This window comes from Sceloporus occidentalis, unplaced genomic scaffold (assembly GCF_023333645.1).
Source record: "Sceloporus occidentalis isolate IW3139 unplaced genomic scaffold, rSceOcc1.0.p SCAF_13, whole genome shotgun sequence".
Taxonomy (NCBI): domain Eukaryota; kingdom Metazoa; phylum Chordata; class Lepidosauria; order Squamata; family Phrynosomatidae; genus Sceloporus; species Sceloporus occidentalis.
Genome location: NW_028316993.1, coordinates 17,070,215 through 17,098,166, shown reverse-complemented (window position 1 = coordinate 17,098,166; position 27,952 = coordinate 17,070,215). Strand labels below are relative to the sequence as shown.

Below are 27,952 nucleotides of genomic sequence, written 5' to 3'. Positions count from 1 at the left end.
TTAATTAATTAATTAATGTTATTGGCAAGTTTTATTCAGAAGGAGTTTGCCATGGCTATCCTCTGAGGCTGAGAGAGTGTGACTTGCCCCAAGGTCACCAAGTTTTCTAATGGGACCAAACCATTAGAAAGGCCAAAAAAAGGGGAGAAATCCTGTCTGACATTGGAAGCTAAGCAGGGTCAGGCCCGGTTCGTCCTTGGATGGGAGACCGCCAAAGAAGAACCAAGTAAGAGGAATGTGACTTGTCTTTCTTTGCCCCGCGCATGCGCTCTGCCCGCGAGGGATAGACCTTAAGAATCCTCGCCCCGGCCCCGCCCACAATGCGTGCGCGCCGCCGCCGCCGTGACGCAACGTGTGAGCTGGGGGCGGGGCGTAGTGACGTATGCGGAAGGGCACGTCATTCCAGCCTGTGTGTGCAGAGCAGCAGAGGCTGCAAGAGAGGAGGCAGAGGAAGGTGCTTGCAAGGCAGGTCAGTGAATGGGAGCCAATGGGGACCCCTCTGCGGGGATAAAGGGAGTCCAAGGCTGCTCTCTTTTGCCTTCCCTTTTGGGGCAGGCCCCTAATTCCTCCCCAGAGAGAAAGAACAGCCAGGCAGCAAAGTTACAGTGGTCCCAAACTGTGCCCCTTTAAGAGATTTTGGACTTCAACTCCCAGAAGCCTCAGCCATGTTGGCCAATAGTCTAGGATTCTGGGAGCTGAAGTCCAAAACCCTTCAAAAGGCACAGTTTGGGGATCACTGGTTTAAAGTAACCTGGTTTAAATCATGGTTTATCAGTAGTCCCCAAGCTGTGCCCCTTTAAGTGATTTTGGACTTCAACTCCCAGAAGCCTCAGCCATGTTGGCCAATAGCTTGGGATTCTGGGAGCTGAAGTCCAGAACCCCTTAAAGGGCACAGTTTGGGGGACCACTGTACTACAACACCCACAATCCACAAAACAGCCCAGCCATACCTTTGTGGGGTGTGTGTGTTGTGTGCCTTCGAGTCATTTCTGACTTTTGGTGACCCAGCCATAGGGTTTTCTTGGCCAGTTTCTTCAGAACTCCTATTTAAAGGTTGCCGACACAGGAGCTATGCAGAGTATTCCATACAGAAGTGGATGTTCAAAGAGCCCAGTGGGACTGCGCCACAGAACTCCTATATATAGGAATACCCTATATTCTTATTTTAGAATAACCTATCTTGTGTTCCTATATATTTCCTATATACAGTATTTCATATATACTCTTTATTTTTCCATCTCCAGGTGTGCATGTGAGCAGAAAGGGCAATGTCATGGATAAGAGAAGGAGAACTGTCCCTCTTGGAGAAATTCTGTGCCAGTGTCTTAAAGGCAAGTGTTAACCGTGGTTCATAAGCTGAGACATTCAAGTTTGATGTTTGCATGTGAATGTTAAGGCAGATGGGACATGTGTGCACTTCTAAGCAGGAAGACCTCAGTAGTAGTCTTCCATTACCTGGATCCCTCCAGATTTTTCTTGGCATGTATCTCCCCTTAGCCAGTGTGGCCAGAAATGATGAGACTTGGAATCCAGAATATCTGGTATCTTATTTTTAGGATTTCCTTACTTAGAGGATAAACCTGTCAACAGCTGCTAGCCATGGTGTCTAAATGCACCCTCCAAGTCTGGAAGCAGAATACCTATGTTAACTAGAGGCTTAGGGACAAATTTGTGGGAACTACCTTAGGGTACTTAGCTTGGTGTAGATGGCAAGAAGATGCAAAGCTAAACAGACCTTTGACCCTCCAGCTGTTTTGGACTTCAGCTCCCAGAATCTCTGATTAGCCACATTGGCTGGAGTTGTGGTTGCTGCTGCTGCTGTTTCTCACTGTCTTCACCATTATTACTATTCCATGTTGCTCCTAGTTCGGGACTCAAGGCAGCTTACAAAAGTTAAATGCAACTAAAAAGTCACACCAAGCAAAAGTTGGAAGTGTAAGTAAACTGCCAATAAAATTAAAACCAGTTAAAATTTTGCCATTTTAAAAAATACTAGTATAGACAACATAACGAAAGGTCTACCGAAACTGAAGAAGCAGAAAGACAGCAAGGGGAATGCAAATCTAACTTCTGCAGGAAGGCAGTTCAAGAGTTGAGGAGCAGCCACTGAAAAGGCCCTTTCCTGAGTCAGCACCAGATGTACTTGTGAAGATGGTAGGATTGAGAAGGACCTCCCCATAAGTGAGATCTTATGGGCAGATCTGTATGGGAGAATGCTCTGCCACTGAAATAGTCCTGAATCACATTTGATAAAGCAGATCTTTTAAATAAACTTGTAAGAGGGTTTCCATTTGATAAACCAGAAATGTGGATGGCAGACAAACAAATGCCTTGAGTAATTAATTTCTCTTTTTCCACTATCCATCTCCAGCCAGAATTTTTATTAATTTAATTCATAGCCCACCCGTTTGACACAGTTAAAGACACAACAATCAAATATATGGACAACCAGATGCATACATAACTTTTAGTCACAGACCAGTTAGCATTCCAAAGCCCTGCCTGAATAAAAGAAGTATTTCCAGCCCACTCAAAACCAAAAGAGATGGAGAGATGCTAGGCTCCTTCAGCGTTGTGTCCATAACCTGGGAGTGTCCACCAAAAATGTGCATCAGAGTCATGTTTATTGAACTTGGGAGGTGGCCTTGTTCTAAGGTGTTATTTTCTTGTACTAAATTGCTAGGTGCTCAGGGAGTGGCTTTCTAAGTACAGTAACCCCAGCTTTCTGGACATTCCCCCCCAAAAGCCCAGCAGGTTATACCACTACTAGACCTTAAAGATAAGAGGTTTTTATTTGGTATTTTTGAAACACGTACTATACGTGTTTAGGTGTTTGTACCACGACTATTCTTCAGTTCTGTTGTTGTAATCCTTGCCACTTTTTGTCTGCATTCTCACGCATTTCCAGGTCAATACACTGGGTCTGTTGGACGTCAGGTCCTCTCATCCTCAGGCACCCTGGCGTGTTAGTTGGGAATGAGGGGTGTTGTAGTCCAATACTTCATAGGCACCAAAAGGGAGAGGGCTGTTAACAGGTTCGGTGAAATCAAGCTGCCTCTCATTCCATCTCTGCTCTATCTGTTTCCTTTGCACGTTCAGGCAGGGCCAATGCCAAAGCACATTGCGTTCATCATGGATGGCAACCGCCGCTATGCCCAGAAGCATAAAGTGAAGAAACTGGAAGGACATTCACAGGGATTTGCAAAACTTGCACAGGTGGGCCATAGTTTGTTTGTTTTTCTGAGCACTTCTAATTTCCAGGCCTGTTTCATATCTGTCACCATTAGTTACCAATTAATTATTTGCATAATTTATACTCTACAGATCCTCACAGGAGGTCAGGGCAAAGTAATAAACTTTGGTTTGGAGATGAGTGATCCACCAAACGTTGGTGGACTGTTCCTCCCATCAGCCCTCACCAGCATTGGTTCTCGTGTTGGAGCTGATGCAAACTTCAGCTCAACAGCATCTAGAGGCCAAATGATTCCCAGCCATGTACAAGAGCTAGTGGAAGCATTAGCTGTAGAATTATAGCCTTCATTTGTCTAAAATGTATGGATGTTCAAAGCAATTTACCCCCCAAGCCAAGGCCATATGTAAAAAAAAAAAAATAATGGAAGAAGTGTCAAAATTTAGAACAGGCGTTGAAAACTCCAGGTGATCCAAACGCCACTTGAACAAAAAATGTTTTAATCTTTGTGCAATCCCAGTGAGGAGATACACTCCTCAAACTCTTCCAGAATTGGGTTCCAAAGCTCAGGGGCTACAGCCATAAAGACCCTGCTTCTAACTGTTAACATCCTGAAGTGCTGTGAAGACAGAGAAAAGAGTGCAACCAGTTAGCCAATCCCATTAAGAAGTAAGCCTTTTCCTACAGTCTGGCTTCTAGCTACTGAGTCCAAATGCAGTGGGTTCAGGTAATAAGCAGTTGGAATTTTCCTAATTTTTGTTTTATATTAAAATTAATAGGTCATTTGTCTACTTCTGTATTTCAGCTTATGTTGCCATTGCATTGATTTCATTTTTCTGGCCATGAACTTGGCTATGGAACATACCAGTGCTCAACCTTCCCTTTTGGGATCCTCTGCAAAAGGAATGAGAACAACCTACCTATCAGGTTGTTTAGATAATAAAAGGTTAAGGAAAAGACCTTATGTGCCACCTTGAGCTCACTGAAAAGATGGCATTTAAATGGAACTGATAAATATTTCTTTTAAAAAAGTTACATGGATGCTGTCATTCTTATCTCTAGATTCTGTACTTGAATTTATTAGTTTGGATTAGAAGATGTTTTAGTGCTTATTAACAGCGGTGTCTTGTCATAACAAAGGCAGTATTTCTTTACTGACCTTTAAAACATGATTGCTTATGGAAGGAAGATGCTTGTCTTGTACCACAAAGTGTCTGAGCAGAGACTTGTTTGGGATGTATTCATATTGGAATTACACAATGTCTTCCCTCTAAGGTGCATGTTTATAGGGTTGGTTTCAGAGGTGTCACTGTTACAGCAATCAGGGCAGTCTGTAGTGATGACACCACTTTGTAGTTAATAACTTTAACTCTTTGTTAAGAATGATGTTTTCTTGGGACTGTACTACAGATTGCGAGGAGTGAGGAGATCATGTTCAATTCAGATCCTTTCAGGTGGGGAGTGGGAGGGAGAGAAGCCTTCCTCCACATGAAAAAACTGAGAGACAGGCTGATAAAAATTTTCCTTGTGTGATGGTTTTGTTCACACAGGCCTGTTACAGACAGCCAAAATAAAGCTGCTTCGAGTCACATTGGAGGTATGGTGTTTCAATGATGCATGTGTCCTAAGAGTCCAGAAGTCACAACAAAGCCATGCTCCAGCCCTAAGAACTGGAGCGTGGCTTTGGTGTGGCTTCTGGACTCTTAGGATGCATGCATCATTGAAACACCATACCTCCACTGTGACTCGAAGCAGCTTTATTTTGGCTGTCTGTAACAGGCCACAGAGAACTTATTTCAAAATGCTATCCATACTAAATAGTTGCATCCAGGGAAAAAGTTTTCCCCTCTAACATGCCATTTATGTTACAGTCCTTTAGCAGTCTAACAGTTGCCCACCTTTGTACTAGAGCCAGGAACCCTCATTTTTTTTCTAGAAACTAAATCATTGTTCAGCAGGTCCAACACTTTTCTTCTCCTCTCTTACAGACACTGCAGTGGTGCCTGAGTCTGGGTATTCGGGAAGTCACAGTTTATGCCTTTAGTATTGAGAATTTCAAGAGATCCCAAGAAGAAGTAGATGGCCTGATGCAACTGGCAAGACAAAAGTTTGCTCGTCTTCTAGAAGAACAGTAAGACCTTTCTATACTGCTATAAACCTGTAAGCCTTTATGGCTGCCTTTCTAAGGAATGTGACCTTTTCTGTATGCTTTAAAAGTTGGAAACTATGATGCAAACAGCTGTCATTCCCAGCAAAAAATGTGAATTAAGTTTGCACTGGGCTATAATTTTTCTCTGACAGAGGAAATCACAGGATATTTACTATGCTGTAGATTCGTTGGACTGGGACTCTGGAGACCAGGGTTCGAATCCTGGCTCGGCCATGTAAACACACTCTGTGATCTTGGGTGCAAGTTACAGTCACTCAGCCTCAGAGGATGACAATTGCAACCCCCAGCCCTGCCAAGAAAACCGCATGATAGATTTGTCTTAAGGTCACCATAAGTTGGAAACAACTTAAAGGCACAGAACAGTAACAACAAAGCTGAATTCATCTGGTGCAGCAAAAACAAGATATTTTTGTGGCACATCTGAATTTTGATAGTTGGCATATAGTTCCATGAACTGCAGCCCATTGAATCTAGTGAAATGGACCTAGTCTATGGTAACTTAGGCCAAGTACAAGTTGTTCATCTCTGTGATACTATTTGACTCTTCACTTCTATTTTCAAGATATAAACAGTTTCTCTTTGAAGCCTCCCTGGATAAACAGAGATAAACAGAGATTAAATAATAATAATAGATTATTAATATAATAAAAATAATCCAGTCTAGTGAATATCAGATATATATTGGCATTGCTAAAGTGTAGCTTGTCATTATGTTTAACTTCAGCCAAACATTTGTCTTTTCACACTCTGTAGGGAGAACTTGGAGAAACATGGAGTGTGCGTTCGAATCCTTGGGGATCTGCCCCTCCTGCCGCAAGATATTCAGGAACTAATTGCCAAGGTTGTGCTGGCCACAAAACACTACAACACGTGAGTCCTCTTCTGCTTCTTTGAACATCTTCCTGTATGCAATAATACACTTTTCTGTCTTGCCCTCTGATTCTCAATGCTGCATCCAAAATGGCAGCTCAGTTGTGTGGTCCCTGCAGTGCCATTCAATGGATTATGTCATTTTACTGAAGAATGTAAAAATACCCTACTGAATCATATCAGAGTATAATATTTTATGTTCCACAGTGGACAACCTGGAGTTTGTAAAAGTTACTGTTTGGACTACTGTTTGCTTTTAAAACATGTGCCTATTCTGCATCTAAGTCTTCCTGACCATTTTACCAAGACTAATAATGAGATGATCCCTGTCATAGTCTTATAGTCTGAGTCACACATGGCACAGAAAGAAAGGGGATCGAGTGGGAAGAGAAAAATAAATCAAGTTCAAGCACTGTTCCATGTTACCTGTAGTTGCTATCTCTGTGTCCAGTATATAAGGCATGTTGCTCTCTGACACTTTCTATGGTCATCTTCCTAGGAGGCAGTTGAGAATGGGTGGAAAAACTGGTCTTACTTTCCACACCATGCATGATCTCTCTTGTCTTTTTTTAAAGGTGTTTCTTGAACATTGCCTTTGCATATACATCGAGACAAGAAATCAGCAATGCAGTGAAAGAGCTGGCTTGGGGTGTTGAGGAAGGGCTGCTTCAACCCAGGTAATTATGCACTTGCATATGTGTGGATCTGTTGAGACACATGCATGATTTCAGATGTGGGACCAGCTGTGTACTTGTGGGACTTTGAGCAATGTACTGTTTTCACTGGCATATCAAACTCAGGGCTGAAACCTGTTCTTGTGGCAGAAACTAGATTCATACAGTGCTGACAGGTTAGCCTTTGTCCCAGTCACAGAGACATATCCTTCCTTGCCAGCCCTCCTGAGTGCACAGCACTGTCCTTATATTATCGATTGACTGATTTTTGTGTCTGTAATGAAGCAGTGCCCTCCCTTTGTCAGAGCAGTTTCTAAAGAATTAAAAAAGAACATGTGTTTAAACTCCTAAAGTACAGCAGGGCACACTTTGTTCTTGCAAAACCTACATTTGTGTCACCCAGAGTTCCACTGACTTGAGCCATGTGCAAAAGATGCATATATAGAATTAAAGAAACGATGCAGTGGAACATAGAAATTAGTTTTGAGTACCACAACTCATTATTTTTTCACAAAAAAATCCACTCCCAAGCCCTTCTTCATTTCAGCAGTATATTGGGGGTGTCATCTAAGCAGTTTCTGTGAAGCAGTTGTAATTTGGAGCATCTTTCCATCTGACTTGGAAATGACCCAGAAATTTCCCAATTGCCCACCAAAGCATCTAAGCAGGCACTTGAGGAAACAAATATGCAAGGCTTTTGAAAAAAACAACACCAGCACAACAGACATGAATATGAGAACAGAGGGATCTTCTTCCTTCTCCCTGCTCAGCATTCTAACTGTTAGAGTCTAACTTCTGCTGGCTCTGATTTTTAACACAAAATTAACATATTTAAGAAACTCACTACAACAAACAACAAAAACTGAACAGCCAAATCATCAGTGCTCAGCTGCTGCATCACCTTTCCTCCACCTCCCACCCTACAGGTACACTGGACCCATCATTCCCAGGCAGAATGAAGCCAAACAATAAAGGCTGCCCCTTATGATCATTTACTATCCCTGCTTGGGGCGGAATGTAGAGAGCAGTGCCTGGATAGATTTGAACTAGGTTCTGACATTGATCACAAATTCCTGGGCTGAGCATGGGCTCAGAGGCACTGTGTTGTTTCCCTGCCCAATTACTTTTTTCTTGGTTTTAGTAGATTTCAGGATCCTTAGAAAAGTTACTTCTAAGTAGCAGAAGGCTTCAAGAAATTATGATCCAAAAAGTTACTTTTCCAAAATCTGTTGTGTTACAGCAACTAACTAAATTGTGGAACTCCTTGCTGCAAGTTGTGGTAGTGCTTTCTAGCTGAAGATGACTTTGTGGAGGCTACTGCTTGTGACCTGAAATGGTCGATAGACCTTTTTTAGCCTGCTGCTTTTATGATCTGCTTATATTAGTAATGGGAATGTTGTTTATAGTTAAGAATGCCTGTTGTAACTTGAGTTCTTGTGTCTCTTTCCCTTAGTGATGTGTCAGAATCATTAATAGACAAATGCCTTTATAGCTCCAAATCTCCGCACCCTGACATACTGATCAGAACCTCCGGAGAGGTCCGGCTTAGTGATTTCATGCTCTGGCAGGTAAAACTTAACTACATCGTCCTATATGCTGAATAACACTATATGCTTTGCTAGGCCTCATTTCAAGAAAGATGTTCATAATTTGGCTCTTGTGTCAGGCAAGTCTAATACATAACCTGAGAGATCGATGGACATAACAGCCAGGACAGTATAGTGCAACCTCCCCCAACTTGGCAACTTCCAGATATGTTACAATATGTTGCCTTTTATCCAGTGATGTCGCTAGGGTTGATGTCACCCCCATTTCTGGACCCCTTGAGAGCCAGGTAGAGGGGCAACCATAATAGGAATTGGGGAACCTAAATCCATATGCGCAATGCCATATAACTCCCCTGCCAGTGCTCAGCTTCTCATCCAAAAGTACACACTTGGCCTCAGATAAGCACGCACGCACACACACACACACACACACACACACACCCCATCCCCACACATTCATGGCTTGCCAGGACGCCACTACTCATCAGTTGCTGCCCTTGGAGATACATGGCTGGCCTGGCCAGGAAGGGCAAGCTTGGCGGATCCTCCTCTCCTTCCTCCTATGGAGCAAGAGCAGCCACAGTGGGATAAAGGCAGCGGAGGCCAGCACAGAGGTGCCTCAGCACTCCCCTGCCCTCGATGACTAGGATGAGAGTTCCTAGGTGCACTGCTGCCACTTCTACTGCTGTGTCACCCCCTCTCATGAGTATCACCCCATGTGATTTGAACTCCACACACCCCTAGCGTTGCCAGTGCTTTTATCTCCCTGGGGAAGATGGAAGTGGTTTGACATACATGTATGTTACCAGGCTGGGAAAGGCTGATGTAAATGAATGGAGTACAGGACTAGCACTTTTAATCCTAAATACACTGAATAGGTCATAAGTCCTGTTCAACCCATTGAGACTTATTTCTAAGTAAACATCCATATAATTTCACAGTACTGTGGAAGAGACTCTAGTTCACATTCCTTGGTGAACTGGTGACATTGAGGTAGCTGCGTGCTCTTTTTTGCTTAACACTCCCTTGCAGGGCTGTTGAAAGGATAAAATGGGGAGAGACTGTGCTGCTCTAAGTACCTTGGGAAGAAAGTAGGCTAAAACATATAATAATGCATTAATCTTCTACTACACTTGTACACTGCTGTTCAACCAAAGCAATTAAAGACTTGGAATGTCAGATACAAAAGGAAATTTGCTCCTGGTTAGTCATAGCTTTCTTCATTTCAGCAATCATTGAAAGGAGGAGGGGTTTGGAGTGTCATTAAGCAGTTACTGGGAAGAAGACAATTCACGACATATCCTTGTTTGAGACAAATACTATTATATGGTTTAATACACCTCTTTTACTTCCAGTGCAATAATTTCATGTATGTATATCATTCTTTTCCCTGTCTAGGAATCAACTCTGTGAAAAATATTTTTGTTTGGGTGACCTGTAATTAGCAAGTTTCTTCATAGAATCATAGAATCATAGAATCATAGAATTGTAGAGTTGGAAGAGACCACAAGGGCCATCCAGTCCAACCCCCTGCCATGCAGGAAATCCAAATCAAAGCATCCCTGACAGATGGCCATCCAGCCTCTGTTTAAAGACCTCCAAGGAAGGAGACTCTATCACCTTCCGAGGAAGTGCATTCCACTGTCGAACTGCCCTTACTGTCAGGAAGTTCCTCCTAATGTTCAGGTGGAATCTCTTTTCCTGTAGCTTGCATCCATTGTTCCGGGTCCTGTTCTCTGGAGCAGCAGAAAACAAGCTTGCTCCCTCCTCAATATGACATCCTTTCAAATATTTAAACAGGGCTATCATGTCACCTCTTAACCTTCTTTTCTCCAGGCTAAACATCCCCAGCTCCCTAAGTCGTTCCTCATAGGGCATGGTCTCCAGACCCTTCACCATTTTTGTCGCCCTCCTTTGGACACGCTCCAGTTTCTCAATGTCCTTTTTGAATTGTGGCGCCCAGAACTGAACACAATATTCTAGGTGGGGCCTGACCAAAGCAGAATACAGTGGCACTATTACTTCTCTTGATCTAGACACTATACTTCTATTGATGCAGCCTAAAATAGCATTGGCCTTTTTAGCTGCCGCATCACACTGTTCACTCATGTTCAACTTGTGGTCTACTTGGACTCCTAGATCCCTTTCACACGTAGTTTCATTCAGCCAGGTGTCACCCATCCTATATCTGTGCATTTTATTTTTCCGCCCTAAGTGCAATACCTTACATTTCTCTGTGTTGAATTTCATTTTGTTAGCTTTGGCCCAGCTTTCTAGTCTATTCAGGTCATTTTGAATCTTGATCCTGTCCTCTGGGGTATTAGCTATTCCCCCTAATTTGGTGTCATCTGCAAATTTGATAAGTATGCTCCCAATTCTGTCATCCAGGTCATTGATAAAGATGTTGAATAGCACTGGGCCCAGGACAGAGCCTTGTGGGACCCCACTGGTCACTTCTCTCCAGGATGAAAAGGAGCCATTGTTGAGCACCCTTTGGGTTCGGCCGGTCAACCAATTACAGATCCATTTAACAGTTCCTTTGTCTAGCCCACATTTTACAAGCTTGTTTGCAAGAATGTCATGGGAAACCTTGTCAAAGGCCTTACTGAAATCAAGATATACTATATCCACAGCATTCCCTTCATCTACCAAGCTGGTAATTTTGTCAAAGAAAGAGATTAGATTTGTCTGGCATGACTTGTTTCTCTGAAACCCATGTTGACTTTTTGTGATTATGGCATTGCCTTCTAGATGTTCACAAACTCTCTGTTTAATGATCTGCTCCAGAATCTTTCCTAGAACTGATGTCAGACTAACTGGACGATAATTGTTGGGATCCTCTTTTTTCCCCTTTTTGAAGATGGGGACAACGTTTGCCCTCCTCCAGTCTGCTGGGATCTCTCCTGTTCTCCAGGAGTTTTCAAATATGATTGCCAATGGCTCCGATATTACTTTTGCCAGTTCTTTTAATACCCTTGGATGGAGTTCATCTGGTTCCTTGTGGGGTGGGGTTCTGTCTTGAAATCAAATTATTTTTAGCATTTTTTTCATGCCCACTTGTAGTTTCGTGGGTAGAGGGTGGCCTTTTTCTCAAGCAGTAAAATGTCTCAGCTCAGCGCTTGACAAAATCACAGTGACCAGATCTGCATGATTAAACAAAGCCTACACAAATGTTAGGATAATATGGCACCACAAATGTTATTGGATGGCAATTCCTTGCATTCCTTACCACTGGCTATGCTATCTATGGCTGCTGGCATTTTCAGTCTTCAACATCTAGAGGGGCAGCATGATTCCCCCATCTGTACAAAACGAAAGCACTCCTAGACACAGACACCACTTGGACCTCCAGGAGCCAAGTTAGGTCAGAGGGTAAGATCTGAACCTTGCAGGCAGAGAGTAGTTCCTTCAAGATCCTGCTTTCAGCACCATAAAAAATTTATATTTCTGCTGTCTCACTGCTGTGAGAGTTTTCAGATGCAATCATATCGGCATCCATAGTGTGACCTTGGGCAAGTCATACTCTCTCAGCTTCATAGGAAGGCAATAGCATACCGTCTCTGAATAAATAACAAGTGTATAACAGGCTACCTGCCTGTGGAATGTTTCAGTCTGAGATGTCCTGATAGAGAGATCTTTGCAAAACCATAGGACTGAAATGCTTATTCCAAGGTGCAAAACTGGTCCCTTGCAGGCTGTACATGCATATCTTGCTTATCCTTGGCAACAGAGGGCAGCATGCAGATGCTACCCTAAAAGAAGCTGCCTCAACTTTGTACCTTTTGGATGTGTTGGACTACCTCTGCCAGAGTCCCCAAAAAGCATCTATGCATTCCAACTCAATTTTTTAAAAAAAGATTTATTTTAAGCCGATTGTTGATCTGTCCCAAAAGGCTGCTAGAATAGTTTACAGGGACTAATAGACAGGCCTAATCTAAATGGCCTTAAAGTCTAAATATTCTTTCTGCTCAAAATTGTGGTCTGTGGACCAGTACGTCTGTGAGCCATTGGCTGCTAGTCTGCAGAGAGTTTCCATGGAAAAAAAGAAATGGACTCAAATATGGTACTGGTACCTGGCACATTGGGGGCAAAAAAGAATTGCCAGTCTCCCACAACAAATAGTCTGAGAAGTACTTAGCTGACTGACATGACACAATAGGAAAGGAGTTTGGAAGGGAGGAGGAAAAAGCAGACTTGGACATCAGGTACAAAGTTCTTAGCATTAACACCCCTGTCTTTCTTTCCTCAGACATCTCATTCTTGCCTAGTGTTCCAACCTGTGTTGTGGCCAGACTACTCCTTCTGGAATTTATGGGAAGCTATCCTTCGGTTCCAGATGAATTATAATGCTTTACAGGTAGGAACCTAAGTTAGAGGGTGAGGCAGAAGAACAAATGCTGGATTTTCCACAGAAATCTGACTTCTTGAAGATTTAGAAAACCAGTAATGCCCATGTCCTACCCGGTCAGCTGCATAATTTCACTGGGAAAGTTTGATGTGTCAAACTATGGGCCATTTCTGTCCATGCAGAACTGAATAGTTCCAATTTATACATTTATAAAAAATTATAAAATAAAGTTTTTTCTAAAAAGCTTGCTGCTTAAAGTCAAACGTTCCATGCACTCCCTAGTTTGACTGCAAGCCTGTGCAAATCATTATTACATGTGAGAGTATTCATTTATTTTCTATATCTAAGTTTTTTTACCGTTAAACAGTCAGCCCTCTGGATCCACTGATTCAACCATCCAGTTATGATGGGAATTGTAGTCCAGCACTTGGAACACAACAGGTTCTGTGCTTTAAATCAGTTCTAAAAGCCAATACATCATTATTCTTTTTTTTTTTTTACCCCTTTCCAGAAAGCCAGGGATTTATACGTGGAAGAAAGGAAGTGGCAGCAGATGGAAAATGACAAGGCCTGCATCTTGGAGAAGCTGAAAGAGGAAGGATCTGCATCCTGTGCAGATGCTCAGAGACGGCGGACACTCCTGCAAGAATTAAGGGCTAAACGGGAAGAGCGGGTCCAAGGATTTCTGGAGGCCCTGGAGAACAAAAGAATGGACTTCCTTGAAAAACTGACTATGGTATCAGCATGACAAGAAGAGTTCCTAGGGTCTGAAATAGGTGCATAAAGGTGATGGGGAGGAAAAACACGAGCCGAGTTACATAGTCCAGCTGCTACACAGAGGGGTTCATTTAAATGATGGAAACATAGGTTTGTGTGTATGTGCTCTTTATAGACATATACAAGACTTTACCTGAGATTGGGTGAAACTATGGTCCTCAAGATGTTACTGGACTACAACTCCTGTCATCCTTGAGCACTGGCCATACTGGCTGGGGCTGATGAGAGTTGGAGTACAATGACTTGGGGCCAGAGGTTGCTCACCCCTCATTTAGCTCCTTGAGGCTTCCGATTATTATCAGTGTGAGGTTGGGAATATAGTGTCAGAAATAGATTTGTTTTCTCACTCAAATATGGTTTAAAGATAGCAAAACAAAATCTATTTTGTTGTGGATTCGGTTACTAAAAGTGCACCATTGTTGGTACATACAGTATATGGGAAGATTTGTTTATGCAACAGGGATTTTATTCTGTTTTCCCAAATGCCAGCACTTCTGTGCTGCAAATCAAAAGGCAACAGAGTCCAAAATGTCGATTCTAGTGTTTAAGTCTTTATCTGTCTAGTCAAAAGGTGTAATATCCTTCACACTAGCTTTTGAAGCTCATGGGATTCTTTATTAGCCAAGGAAACCAGTGAGCCTTGAAAACTAGCATGATGAATTTTGCACCTTCTGTTTGAGCTGATAAAGATATCAACATGATGTGTAGTTTGGACCCCCCCCCCCCCGACTAACACAACTACTGCTAAGAAAGTTTCAGTATCTTATAAAAGTTGTGTGCAATGAGCTACCAAAATATTGTCGTGGGTAAAGTTTAAAAGATAACCTTGTTTCCGCACAAATAAATATGTGCCTAGAATGAGGTCGCTGCCTTCTAAAAGAGTTGTTTCAGTTTCCAGATGGGAGACTGTTGTCTTGTAATTTTTCATCCCTCCTTCTCCATACGAACTGACAGAAACACCCCAGTCTGGAGGAGAAGGGTACCTGTGGAACTCAACAAAAGTATCATTTCATGCTTTTGAAGAGTATTCCTCTTATTTACCTCGAAAGATTTGGGCATATGGCCTGGGCTCAATACATAGTTTTCAAAGAGAACCTAATGCAGCATTCTCTGTTGTTGTTTGAAAGGGGGTTGTTCTAATTTTGGATATCATTACAAACTTTTTTTAGAAGAAAGAAAATTCAGTATAGATTCAACTGTGAAGATTAAATCATCAGGCTATGAATAAAGTGCTTTTGTAACAGACATCTTTTTAAAAAAACAAACTAATGATTATTAAAAGTTACTACAGTCGGCCCTCCTTATCCAAGGATTTTTTATCCACGGATCCAAGCATCCACGGCTTGAAAACATTCAAAAAGAAGTATAAATTCCAAATGGCAAAGCTTGATTTTCCATTTTATATAAGGGACACCATTTTGCTATGCCATTATATTTAATGGGACTTGAGCATCCATGGATTTTGCTATCCACAGGGGATCCTGGAACCAAACCCTAGCGGATAACAAGGGCTCGCTGTATTTTAAGGATAAGCGAATCCAAAGAAATGTAGCTTAATGGTCTTTCATTTTGAAATTCTGAGGATGAGTGAACTGCCATAGTGCTGATAATGGAATTCAACAAGCTGCTTAAGAGTTGCGTTTGGTGCACATAACTGAGGCGATATACTAAAACACATGATGATCAATAAATTATGAAAACGTTCTTTTCACGCAGTGGTTTTTAACTACTGTAGTGACCCGCATCTTTATACTTCATAGATCTCCGATTCTAAAAGATGGGCTTTCCTTTTCTTGTACAGCATGCATATATTCCAGACATGCAGTTCTCTTTTAGAGATGGGGGAAAATATATTAGTAAATGTTTCTGATGCATTAAAAACCAACATACTAAAAATGTGAATAGTATCTTCTGTTGGAAGGAGAGATCTGACACCCTGAAGGAAGGACTTTAGTATGGTTTTGAAAAAGATAATGGACACTCCACTCCTTTCAGGTAAGTGATCCTAAGATGCATGCTTGAAACTCTCTGTAGTCTATGTCCTAGATGTTTCTCATTGTCATAAAAACTCAATTACTACCAGCCTCTAAAGACTGGTACCAAGGTAATGCTTCAGGATAGCCATGGTGGGACTTGACTGTAGAGTTACTCAAAACAAAGCCTAATGAACTAGGCTCCAGGGTTGGAAAAAACAGGTTTTTTAAAACAAAATGTTTTAAACCTTTCTTTGTTTAAACCAAGTTTGGCTTTTTGCATTAATGTGTAGGACTAAACCAATATAGGGCTAAATCAAGAAATAACGTAGCAAAAAGCAGTTCAGATGTTATGGCCATTAGCTTAAATAATAATTATTCCTACCCAAAAAATTACTCTTTTAAAGCAAGGGTTTTTTTTGGTTGAACTTACGCTAATTGAAGGATTTGTTTCTGAATTGCATTTCTCATACTATAAAATAAGTGGTTCATAAGAAGCAACTGACACTGGATACTGGTCTAAGAATGAACAACTGCCAATAAACGGTTGAAGTTAAAATATTTAAATTCAGGCATTGTTGTTCCAGTAAAGAAGGTTGGAAAGTAATAGTCAGACTTGGGGAGGGAAATTAAACTCATATTTCATATGAAATATAAAATTCACATGAAATATGAAACCATTAAAAACAACAACATGGCTTTGCATCCAAACTCTTCCTTGAAATATCCTGATTATCCTCATCCCTCCGCAATGTATTCTTCCTCCTCTCCCTTCCACTGATCAGATATCACATCTAGTCTTAGGCAACATTTAAGGAATTTACTTCCAACAATTTACACAATGACTTTTAAAATTATTATCCAGGATAATAATTATTGGTTAAAGTGTTTTACCAATATTACACCAGTTATGCTTTTTTTCTTTTATTGCTAGTACTACTCTTTCCCACATTCAGTCTCTTGAATGTCTTGTTCCAGTAAGAGGGTTGGAAAATATTAATAACAGCCAGACTTCAGAAAGAAAAGAAATGAAACTTGAATCTGCTGTCCTGGGAACAGTCACTACATTACTCTGCAGCAGCCATCTTAGCTAGTTCTGGTACAAGTTGAGCATCCAAAATCCAAAACTTATTGAGTGCCAACATGATGCCACAAGTTCAATGGTTCAGTACACAAGCTTTGTGATCATGCACAAAATTATTTTAAAGTATTGTAAAAAATTACCTTAGGTATATATGAGACTCAAAAGATTTTTTCTTATCCAGAGAGGCTTACTGAGATTTCTGGAGGAACCTAGGTTCTCCACTTACAATTTTCCTTATAATAGCAGTCATCTAGACAGAGTTCAAAAAAACAACCCAAGAAACTGAACATATCCAATGAATAATAATAATAATAATAATAAAAAAATAATGATAACACAGGGCACAATACTAGAAGTTCTTAATTATTGCAGTGGGCCCTTGGTATCCGCTGGGGTTTGATTCTAGAACTTCCCATGGATACCAAAATCAGTGGATGTTCAAATCCCATTAAATACAGTGGCTTAGTAAAATGCTTTCCCTTATGTAAAATGGTTTGCTTTTTGGAATTTAGATTTTGGGGGAAATATTTTCAAGCTGTGCATAGTTGAATCCGTGGATACGGTGGGCTGACTGTATTATTATTTTCACCTTCTGGCTAAAAGGCATGCTGTGTATTACAAGGAACCCAAAAGATCTTTATCCATAAACTATAATTAAACAGATTAAAGTAAAACATGGTGGAAACACCTCTAAAGATGCTGATTTTGCTTGATCTAATGTCAGAGTTTAACCTATTTGGGTTCATTGAAAGAGCAGTTTTGAAGCTTGCAAATACTCCCTGACTCTGCCTTTCTCTTGGATTCTCAGGTGTAAGCCAGGAATGGCTTTTCCCCAGTTTTGGTTGGAAAGATGAGGAGAAAGAAACAAACATGGCTGCGCATTAAAACCAGATTACTGCCTCTGGTAAGTGTGGCAGGTACACTATTTGTTTGAAATATTGTGCTTAACAAACCATTTTTCCACCACCGGGATCCCCAAAATGTTTTAAGGTAAAACTGCAATGTAAAAACAGAACCAAAACATACTTTAGAGATTTATAAAAGACAAAAGGCCTGACAAAATAATACCATTTTAACTTCCTTTTGGAAGCGCTACAGAGGCAGAGCTAGCAAACCTTCACTATGGGAGAGGGGGAGTTTCTGCTACAGAAAAAGCACGCTACTATAAAGTCCTTCCTGAGATGAAGGCATAAAATACATCAGATTTCAAAATAAGGCTGAAGCAGTCAAGCTGCTGATGAAGGTCAGGTTTTTTGGAGCATACTCTTATTGGGGGAAAAGGGGCCAGATGCCCTCCTTTTCCAGGACATGCCTACATTTGAATCTTCTGTCCAGGAGGAAGTTCAAAATGTCCTTTGTTTTGAGCATGACTAAGAAGCATGAATTTGTATTTATATTAGTGTTTTTAGCTTTCATTTGATAAGATCCTACAGTTTTATTGAATGTCCAACATTTTGCAGAGCCTTGTCCTCCCTTGTGGTTAGGACATCTGTTCACCCTGCACTGGATGCTGGTCAGTTTCCTGATGTGATTTCCAAGTGGTGGTTGTTTTTCGAACCTTATCTGCCTTAGAGCCAGGATAGTTGAAAAAGTGGTTGTATTCATATGATCCTGTCTAGCCACAGAGAATACCAGAACAAAGTTACCTTGCATGCTCACCCTCTCTCCATGGGAATGCATGGGAGGGTTTCCTCAGTTACAGCAGGGAAGCCTTTGGTCTCAATGCTAAATAAGTTTGTTTTCAGATACTTTTCTTTTGTCACCCGGTTATTTTGGTTATAATTTGATCTACCGCTTGTTTGTTTTTGTCTGATGAATATAATATTCTTTGTGTGTGTGACGTAAGCCTCTAATTAATTGATGTTAGTGACCTGGGGTGGTTCTACCTATGAACTAGAGCTCATGGGATCTACAAGTTTTTAAGCCATGCTCCCAACAAATCTCTTGCAGCGGAGCTTACTCTTATGTGCTATTTAACATCAGTAACTTTAATAGGGACGAAAGAGGTTGGTAGCGCATGCTGGTCCAATTAAACATGTTGTATAGATCACACTGAGAGAAAAACTGGGATGAACGCTGGATGACACTTTGTTCTCCTTAAGCACTAGTTAAGGGATAGTATTGTTCCTGAGAAATGAGAGCAACAGGACAATTTATGTTGTTTTGTAATTGCAGAGTTTTAAGGTTACTGGTGTTTCATGTGTTGGCAGATGTTAAGTAACATCTGTCTTGTTTTTTTACCAACATCCAACCATAGTCAGAGGCAAAGAAATACTGTATGCTTAGTATCAAAACACAAATCATCCTTTCATATATCACATACATTTATTTTCTTTCATTTTTGCTGAAGACGTAGCATGAAAAGACATAATCAGGTTACTAAGAAGGGAGGGTAAGAGGCCTTAACCCTTTGCCACTTGTTCTGGTCCCAGTTTGCATTAGGATGGGAGAAGATTTCTATTGATCCTTTATAATGAAAGAATTAGGTATATTCTGAACCTACAGGCCTGTTACAGACTGCCAAAATAAAGCTGCTTCGGGTCTCTTTGGAGGTATGCTATTTAAATGATGCGTGGGTCCTAAGAGTCCGGAGGTCGCGCCAAAGCCACACTCCATTTCTAAGCACTGGAGGGCAGCTTTGGTGCAGCTTCTGGATTCTTAGGATGCATACATCATTTAAACAGCATACCTCCAAAGAGACCCGAAGCAGCTTTATTTTGGCAGTCTGTAACAGGCCTCAGATTTGTTTTCACTACAAGAAGTGAACAGAGTCATCTAGACCTTTCATGCAAACTGGATAAAGTTATTGTTACTATTCTTTTAAAAATAGGAAGTTGCAAAACCTTGCTTCTTTACTGCAAATTTCCTAGAGATTTACTAAAGATCTATCTTCTGCTCATCCCTACTATAGTTCCTTCTCAGGTAACGTAAATTTTGTAGCATCCAATGGAATAAAACTGCTGTTTGTATCTATCCATTTTTGGAAATTGGCCCTTTTGGCATTCAGTGCCAAATGTTGTTTCTGATATTTTCCAGTCCACATTAAACTCAGATACACAAGACTTTGCCCCATCTCTTTAGCTTCAACATGTGAAGGGGCCGTTTTAGTCTCTGAAGTGTGTACAGTGGGTCCTTGTTATGGTCTCCAGAGTCATAGTCCAACACCCAAAGCTCTACAACATGATGGCTCTAGCAAAGTACAATAACATCCAAAACCCCCAAAAACAGTGATAGCCATTATTGGGCCAGCCAGAATGCACAAAATACATGCTGCAAGTTTTCAAAGCTCTGCTGGCTTCTTCATTAGGCAAAGATGTTTAAATATCATACAAGAGAAAACATTTTTCAGCGATGTTAATCACAGGCCTGCATTTTGTCCAGATGTTCTTGGAGTTAAGATGGTATGTCGGCCATGTAGCAAAGTGCAATAATACCCCAAATCCGCAAAATAGTGATATCTTTATGGGGCCAACCATCTTAACCCGGAAAAACACCAAGTATATCTTGACAAAATGGAGACCTATGGCTAACAGTCACCCAGTGGGTTTCATCATGACTGAGCTGGGAATCGAACCCTGGTCTCCAGAGTAATGGTCCAACACACTCAAACCACTACACTGTGCTAGCTGTCTTTGGATGCACATAACAACAGCCATTTTTGATCACTGATCAATGCTGCCTGGCATGGCTTCCTTTTGCCAATACCCTATGAGAGCTAATATGGAAGTGTGGTTTGGGCATTGGACTACGACTCTGGAGGTCAGGGTTCGAATCCCAGCTCAGCCACAAGTTGCACTCTTTCAGCCTCAAAGGACGGCAATGGCGAAACCCCTCTGAAGAAACTTGCCTAGAAAGCAAACCGGAAGCACGCAGTGTTGCAACAGCTCTCCCCAAAGCCTGTTTTGGGGGGGCTTATTTGAACCCCTTCCCTGATGAAGAAGCTGGTGGAGCTTCGAAATCTTGCAGTGTGTATTATTGTGCATTGTCCCAATAAAAGTATCACTGAAGTTGATGGCTTTCATGGCCGGCATCCATAGATTTTTGTGGGGCCTGTGGCCATGTTCTAGGAGAGTTTCTCCCTGACGTTTGGCTGGCATCAGAGGTGTCACTGTTTGGTGCTTTTTCCATTGGCTTTGCTATATGGCCAACATGGCTACCCCTGAATGTTTCCTGGTTGGGGTTTTGTGTTGTCTGTCTGTATTGCTGTGGGGAGGTGAGAAAGGTGTCAAAATGGTGCTGAAGAGGACAGCTCCCCACCTGGCCTAAATTTTTACCATCCTCTCCTTTTCCCTCACTGCATTTTCATACAGCGGGGAAAGGGAAAACATAAATGCACCTGAGGGAGGCCCTTCTGTGTTTGTGAGGGAAGACCCTATATTCGTTCCTAGTCAGGGCTGGAAGAAAGAGGGCGCTCTGGGTTACTACTACGGCCGACCGTCGTCGTCGTCGACGACGACGTCCTTTTAACAAGCAATGACCGCACCTTCGTTTTTTCCCCTTTGAACGAAAGGAGAGGCCACCATGTTCCAAGCTTTCCCTCACATTTTATTTCAACATACGAAGTAATGTTAAAACATGAGGTACTACTAGCGCCTGAGCGTGAGGCGTTTTAACGGCCGGCGCTTATTTCCCGCCCTGAGGCTGAGGGAGGAAAATATGCGCGCCTTTTTCATTATCCTTTCCCTCAGAAGAAACGGGACATCATCATCATCATCATCATCGCGCCTTTTTCCCTCTTTAGTCAGGGCCTTCTCTCGGAGCCGGGGCCTAATTTAGGCTGACCTCTCCGTGAGGTAAAAGGGCTCCTTTCGTCGACCATACTTTCTTATTGTTATTTTATGCGAGACAAGGAAAAAACGACCCGGTTGTTGACATTTTGTATTTATTTCGCCTGTGTAATAAAAGAATGGCTGCTGAGTGGTTTTTACACACAAATAAGGACGTTTTCGTGTTTGTTGTACGATTGTGTTCGGACAAGAGGCGCACACGGACCCCGCTCGAGGGAGGGAGCGAAGGGCGACTAGTTGCTGCGCTCCCCTCGGCCTCAATAATAATAATAATAACGCCAGCCTCTGGCGGCAGCAGCAGCAGCAGCGCCCGCCTTGTTGTCCGTCCCTCCGGGCCACGTGACGCGCGGCGTCCAATCGTCATCCGGGGCGGTGGGGATCCGGCTGGAACCGGTTAGGCCGCGTCCGGCTCTATATAAAACTTTATAAACACCCCGATTCAAATTAGTGGGGTCGCGAGCCCGACGAGGAGAGGAGCCCGCCCCTGCTTGGGTTTTCCATTTCGGCTGTTCCCTTTCCGTCGTGTTCTCCCTCCCTTCCTTCTCGGCCCTCCTCCTCCTCCTTTCCTCCTCCTCTTCCTCCCGAGACCTTGCGCTTCTCCCGTTTCCAAGCTTTTCGTTTGTCTCTCCTCTGTCACCGCCGACATGCCCAAGAGAAAGGTACGTGGCTGAGGCGAGGGAGCGGGGGCCTAACGTCATCGCATAGTAACCATAATTAGAGAGACGAGGCGGACGGGAGAAAGGGGTTTATGCGGGGGTGCCATTCAGGTCAGCCGCCATTTTCCCTCCCCTCTTTCTCCTCCTCGCTACACTCGTTTCTTCCCCTTTCCCCCCATCCTCAAAACAACCCCTTCTTCCTCTTCCTCCTCCTCTTCCCGCTTCCCTTCCCAGTCTTTATTATTATCTCCCTCTTTCGGGAGATTAACGGTTGTAAAGAGAGCGGGAGGAGGGGGCTTTTGGAAGGGGAAGCAGAGCGCGTGCGCGAGAGGCGCCTCAACGGTTGTCGTCAAGACTTTTTAAAAGGCGGGCGAAGGGGCGGAGTCAACTCTTGCCGACCGTTAACTGCCGCGCATTCTCGGCGGCCAATGAGGAGAGGCAGGGGGCGGGCCGAGAATGCTGATTGGCTGGCGCCTCTCTCACGCGCTGAAGGGGGGGGGTAAAAGGTGCGCGCGCGCTCGTTCGTTCATCAGTTGAGGAAGACGAAGAATAGGACCCTCTTGTTTATGTGCTCTTTAATGGACTTCATCTCCCAGAATCCCAGGCTATTGGCCCAACACGGCTGAGGCTTCTGGGAAATGAAGTCTCGTGCTCTTTGAGGATCGTTATTAAGGGGGAGGCTGGGCGGCTAGAAGGAACCACGTGGGTCTCGAGGCTCTGTGTGTCTGCGGAGGGGAAGGAAGGAGAGATGGTGACGGCGCGCGCGCGCGCTCTTTGCGCGTGCGCAGTGGGGCAATGGGACCGCGCGCGCGACCTGCCCCCCTCACGCGCCAACGTCGCCCCTCTTTCTCTCTTCCCCCCCCCAGTGACGCACAAACACACTTCAAAAAAGGCGGGAAGGGCGTTTTAACCGCCTAAAATGGCCATTTTAAAAAGAGACTACCTCCTCATTGAGCCTCAACAGAGTCGTTTTTAATTCATCAACCCCCCCCTTCTTTCTATTATTAAAAGGCCACCTTTCTTCTCCCCCCCCCCAAAAAAAAAAAGTACACTCTTCATTCTTTTCCTGCCTCCCTTCGTTCTGTTTTTGGGAGAGACTGAGGAGGGGGGTACCCTCCTCACCCAAAAACAGAACGAAGGGAGGCAGGAAAAGAATGAAGAATGTACTTCTGAGGGGAGGGAGTGGCCTTTTAATAATAGAAAGAAAGGGGGGTGAAGAATTAAGTTTTAGACTCTGAAAGTGTCTTTGCAAACAAAGTGAGGCCAAAGTATTTTATACATGCTTTATTGAATAAAGTCTCCACAGACTCAAAAAAGCAACAAGGAATCAGTAAAAATAGTAATAAACCAGAAGTTGTGTACAATTAAAAATATTACTATTGCTATTATTTATTTAGAGTATAAATTTACACAGCGCTTTACATACAATCCGTTAAAACAGGCCAAATAAACCTGTCTATGGCATACGTTTGTCAAAAATAATTAAACATAATGCATATGAACACATCTCAATAGTAAAATATATGGTTGTTTTTTTTTAAAAGGCCACTCAAACCCTGTTCAGAGGAAGAGATTAGGCTTCGTTCTCTTCCATTCCAGCCACGGATGCTGTTGAAATGTCAGGAATAAAGTCTTACAGAACATAGCCACAAAAAACCATGGATTCTGACTATGAAAGCCTTCAACTTCATACTAGGCTAAAGCTTTCCATACTATCCACTTCCTCAGATTAGCTGCTTCAACAGCCAAAAGGGCAACCTTTTGAGTCACCCCTCAGAACAAGAAAAGCCATTTGCTCTCGTCACCCCACCTTGGGCTAAATAATGCTCTCTAATGCTGGCATAAAACTGGCGATGCAGTAAATAACGGGCAAGATCTTCAGCTTTAGAAGCCCCACATATAGAGAATCTGCCTTGTACAGGGATGCCCTGATATCCAAACAAAGTGAGGTTTCTGAACTAGAAGTGCAGGCTCCACAGCCGTTGCCCAGGCATTGGCTTTCTGCCTTTTTCTTATGGAGCAGCTTGAGCTGCCAAGACCTGGTTTCTTCTTCAATATGAATCGTGTTTTTAAACAATATATAAACACAGAGCTAGATGGTTATGTCTTGGAGGGATGAGGATTATTGGACCTAGAAAGTGGCCTGAGCACAGAGTCCAGGGGTGTTTTCTTGGATGGAAGAGAGGCAACAACGCACAAGGAAAGGGAGAAGTGGCTTCCTACGTTTGCAGAGCCCTGGGGAGTAGGCAGACAAAACTCAGTTTGCAGGATCAAAATTCCAGACATAAGTGAGATCTTGGGTCGGCTGCATGGACTCAATAGAGGTCACAATGTTTGAAATAAAAGGAGCCATTATGTAGCCTAAAGCTGCAGTGTTAGGGAATAAAGGATAATGCATCAAAATAAGGAGCATCTGGCAACGCAATTACCAGCACGGCCGTCCAACAAGCACATCTCTCTTTGCAGGGACATGGCGTTTCCATAATAACAAAGATGTATGCATTTGTTAAAGAAAAAGGATATTATATTTAATTTTCATTTCACGGACTTAGCTGAAATAATAATTGTCACAAGGATGAGAATAGAGTTCAGTGCAGCTTTGTTCCTGGATAAGGTACAGCCCTTCAAAATGAGTGTGTGACAAGCTTGATTCCTCTAATAACTCTGTAGAGAACACCACAAGTCACTTCATTTTGCAGGAATGGCCATTTTGAACCGATGCCCCTCTTCTACGCAGACAGAAAAAGGTTCTGTCTGTGTTTTTTCACAAGCGGTCTCTTGACTTACCAAGCACAGGAATGTCAAATACCAGTAGCTTGCATCTTATTGTACGTTGGGAAAGATGGTGAGACTTGGCAGTGCATCGAGTGTTTTAAGTATTTAAATTGGTGGTTCACAGCTTTTGGTCCTCCATTTGATTTGGACTTCAAATCCCAGAAGCCCCGGCCGACTTGGCCAGCAGTAAGAAATGATAGGATCTGAAGTCCACCACGTCTGGAGGACCAAAGACTGGGGACCACTGACTTAAAATTTGTCTTGTAGATAAAATCTCAAAATGAAAGTGTGATGCTGTTGTGGGTTTATTCAGCCTTTGCCTTTCTAAAATTCCTTGTAGGCTGAAGGAGAAACCAAGGGTGACAAGGCCAAAGCAAAGGATGAGGTAAGAGCGTTAATTGTTTCCATTTGAGAAAACAATGGGTTGCACCCAAACCTTGGTGATATCTGCATTCATGCCGTGGGTCACTTGTGTGCCGAAATCCAAAGTCCAGGGGGGCAAAGGGCACTTCTGGGGCTGCATGTGGTTTGCAACAGTTGGTTTGTGGCCCCTGATCCCACTGGATCACCCTTTTCCTGGCCAAAAAGACTATATGAGTATCCTTTTTGGAAGAGGCAAGTCACCTTTTAAATAGGTCACAGAGCCTTCTTGTATTTCTGCAACATCAGAAATACCTGCTTTTAAAACCTAGAGGTAATTTTCACCTTTTCTTTTCAGTCCATGAGGGCCCAAAGGGAGTGTGAGATGCTTCTTTGTGATTCTTTTCTACTGTACTATACAAAAGAGAGGCACAGATTCTAATGGTTGTCATACATTTTCATCCCTTCTTTTTCTCAAAACAGCCACAGCGGAGATCAGCAAGATTATCTGCTGTAAGTATTTTGTATGCTAGAATGTCCTTGGCGGGATAGTTATAGTAATGATTTCTAAATAAGTGCTAATCATAGTATTAGTTTGGACAAACTGAACAGGACTTAGCTTTACTCCTGTGCATCACAGAGCACACCAAAGTAATCAAATGTCTGATTTTAAATCTACTCACTTCTTGTGTTTTCGTTTCTAGAAACCTGCTCCTCCAAAGCCGGAACCCAAACCTAAAAAGGCAGCTCCAAAGGTGAACTTAAAATTGTAGCTTCAGTTTGAATATTTTTTCCTTCTTCTGCAGCGTGGGATACTCACAAACAATTGTTTTTTAAATGCTTGGGAGGGGTTTATATCAACAGCCATGTTGGTTTACGAACTAACAGCTGCTAATGTATTTCACTTGATTGGCAGAAGGGTGAGAAGGTACCCAAGGGAAAGAAGGGGAAAGCCGATGCAAGCAAGGATGGAAATAACCCTGCAGAAAATGGAGATGCCAAAACAGACCAGGTATAATAGCAATATAAGATCGTTATTTTGGTAAGCAAGGGATGCTTATACAATGGGTTGAATTTCGGCTAATGTTAATATATTTTTCCTGTAAGCTCTTTTTGCTGTTGTGAACAAAACTGAACTTAGTGGTAAGAATAGCATTGTTCCGATACATGAGATGACAGTTAAACTGATTGAGAAATGCTTTCCTTGGTGCCACTGCTGGGTTCATGCAAACATTGCCATGTGGGTGATCAGATCATATCTCAACCTCAAAGCACTCTGATAGGACTACTCTTTGTCTTTCAGGCACAGAAAGCTGAAGGTGCTGGGGATGCCAAGTGAATTGTGTGAATTTTTGATAACTGTGTACTTCTGGTGACTGTACAGTTTGAAATACTATTTTTTATCAAGTTTTATAACAATGCAGAATTTTGTTTTACCTTTTTTTTAAAGCTATGTTGTTAGCACACAGAAAGCTTCATTGTTGTGTTTTAGGGGGAGGAGAGGGGACAAATGTCGTTGACTCTGTTACTTAGAACCTGAACTTTTAAAGTCCCTTCATTTTTGCAAGAGGGGATATTCATGGACATGAGAACAGAAAAGATTCCCTGATAATTGTTTGTTTGTATTGATTTCTTAAATGGTTAAACATTTAAATTTCCCGGATGCCTGTGTCTTGAGGAGGAGGTAAATTTTAAAATTCTGCTCACCATGTTCATCCTTTTCATATGGTCATTTACATTGTATTTATCACTCCTCTGAGAATGGCATAGGGGTCCTTTCTTGCTCTCTTAAATCAAGCCATTCTTATAGTGTCAGGCAATTCAGACCTCTGGTGTCAAATACGGAGGGAAGGAGGATGGCTCACAGATGAGCCACGTTTCTTTTTTATAGAGTGAATCTTCAGATTAAGAATTCTGCAGTTTTGTTCTTCTCTAAAAGTCAGGGTAGGCTTGTGAAAAGTTGTTAAACAACATACTAAATGTGAAAGTGTCCACCCTCACTCTAAACTTTCCCTGTTCCAAGTATGAAGTCAAGATTCTTCTTCATTGGGTTTTATATAGTAACTTTACATTTTGGTAGTCCAAGAAGAAGGGGAGTTGGAAATTGTTGTAAAACATTGCAGATTGTAGCCCATGTCCTGCCTGAATACCATTGATTGATCGTTTTATGAAAAGTACCTTTAATAAAGCTGGATATTGTTTGGCTTGGACTGTTTTTTAAGTGGTGTTATGTTTGATTCTTAGTGCCCTTTTCTTTCAGTTGTACACTTGTACTTAGGCTTCCAAATGTATTTCAGACACTATAGTAGAGTACCCTCATAAGCACATTTTGGGTTAGTACTTTCTTAGCTCCCACAATATAAATGACACTCAACTCTGGGCATTTTCCAGTTAACAATATATGTGCAGGAATTGCACAGTTGAATACTCAGCCATGAAAAGCTATAACATGCCACAGAGGGGTTTCCCTGACATCCTCTGAGTAGTCAGCCACGTTTTTTCCCACCTGTCCAGAGAAGTTTGATTGTGCCGTCGTTTTTTCTGAGGTTCCAGACATCTCTCCAGTCTCTAAGGTATTAAGTCATCTTCCTTTTGTTTTGCAAGTAGTAACACAAATGGTTCTTTAGTGGCTGCTGCAGTGGAAGAATGGCATACAAGTGTGTGGACAAGCAATGGGTGAACACCTACACTTGAATATGCCCTGCATGGTTGGATTAAAAGCCAAGGGTTGTATTTCACGA

General features: G+C 42.3%; 2 protein-coding genes across 2 annotated transcripts; both read left to right on the top strand.

The window, feature by feature from the left end:
* The first annotated feature begins 395 nt into the window (after window positions 1-395).
* Window positions 396-17,883, top strand: DHDDS (dehydrodolichyl diphosphate synthase subunit). Its single transcript, XM_089479036.1, has 10 exons — window positions 396-469; window positions 1,245-1,331; window positions 3,100-3,216; window positions 5,179-5,321; window positions 6,114-6,230; window positions 6,806-6,907; window positions 8,358-8,472; window positions 12,701-12,808; window positions 13,311-15,571; window positions 17,442-17,883. The coding sequence occupies exons 2-9, from the start codon at window positions 1,269-1,271 to the stop codon at window positions 13,545-13,547; spliced, it is 1,002 nt and encodes a 333-aa protein (XP_089335162.1). The 5' UTR covers window positions 396-469; window positions 1,245-1,268; the 3' UTR covers window positions 13,548-15,571; window positions 17,442-17,883.
* Window positions 17,884-21,779: 3,896 nt separating this feature from the next.
* HMGN2 (high mobility group nucleosomal binding domain 2) lies at window positions 21,780-27,421 on the top strand. Its single transcript, XM_089478247.1, has 6 exons — window positions 21,780-22,079; window positions 25,192-25,236; window positions 25,695-25,724; window positions 25,916-25,966; window positions 26,128-26,223; window positions 26,515-27,421. Exons 1-6 carry the CDS (start codon window positions 22,065-22,067, stop codon window positions 26,548-26,550), a joined length of 273 nt encoding a protein of 90 aa, XP_089334373.1. The 5' UTR covers window positions 21,780-22,064; the 3' UTR covers window positions 26,551-27,421.
* The last annotated feature ends 531 nt before the right edge of the window (window positions 27,422-27,952 follow it).

Excerpts from the sequence above, each read along its gene's own strand:
- HMGN2 (XM_089478247.1), top strand. Across the intron at positions 25,725-25,915 it reads GATCAGCAAGATTATCTGCT|AAACCTGCTCCTCCAAAGCC; the intron begins GTAAGTATTTTG and ends TTTCGTTTCTAG. Across the intron at positions 26,224-26,514 it reads GAGATGCCAAAACAGACCAG|GCACAGAAAGCTGAAGGTGC; the intron begins GTATAATAGCAA and ends TTTGTCTTTCAG.
- DHDDS (XM_089479036.1), top strand. The coding sequence starts at position 1,269 with ATGTCATGGATAAGAGAAGGAGAACTGTCCCTCTTGGAGAAATTCTGT. Across the intron at positions 3,217-5,178 it reads GATTTGCAAAACTTGCACAG|ACACTGCAGTGGTGCCTGAG; the intron begins GTGGGCCATAGT and ends CCTCTCTTACAG. Across the intron at positions 6,231-6,805 it reads GCCACAAAACACTACAACAC|GTGTTTCTTGAACATTGCCT; the intron begins GTGAGTCCTCTT and ends CTTTTTTTAAAG.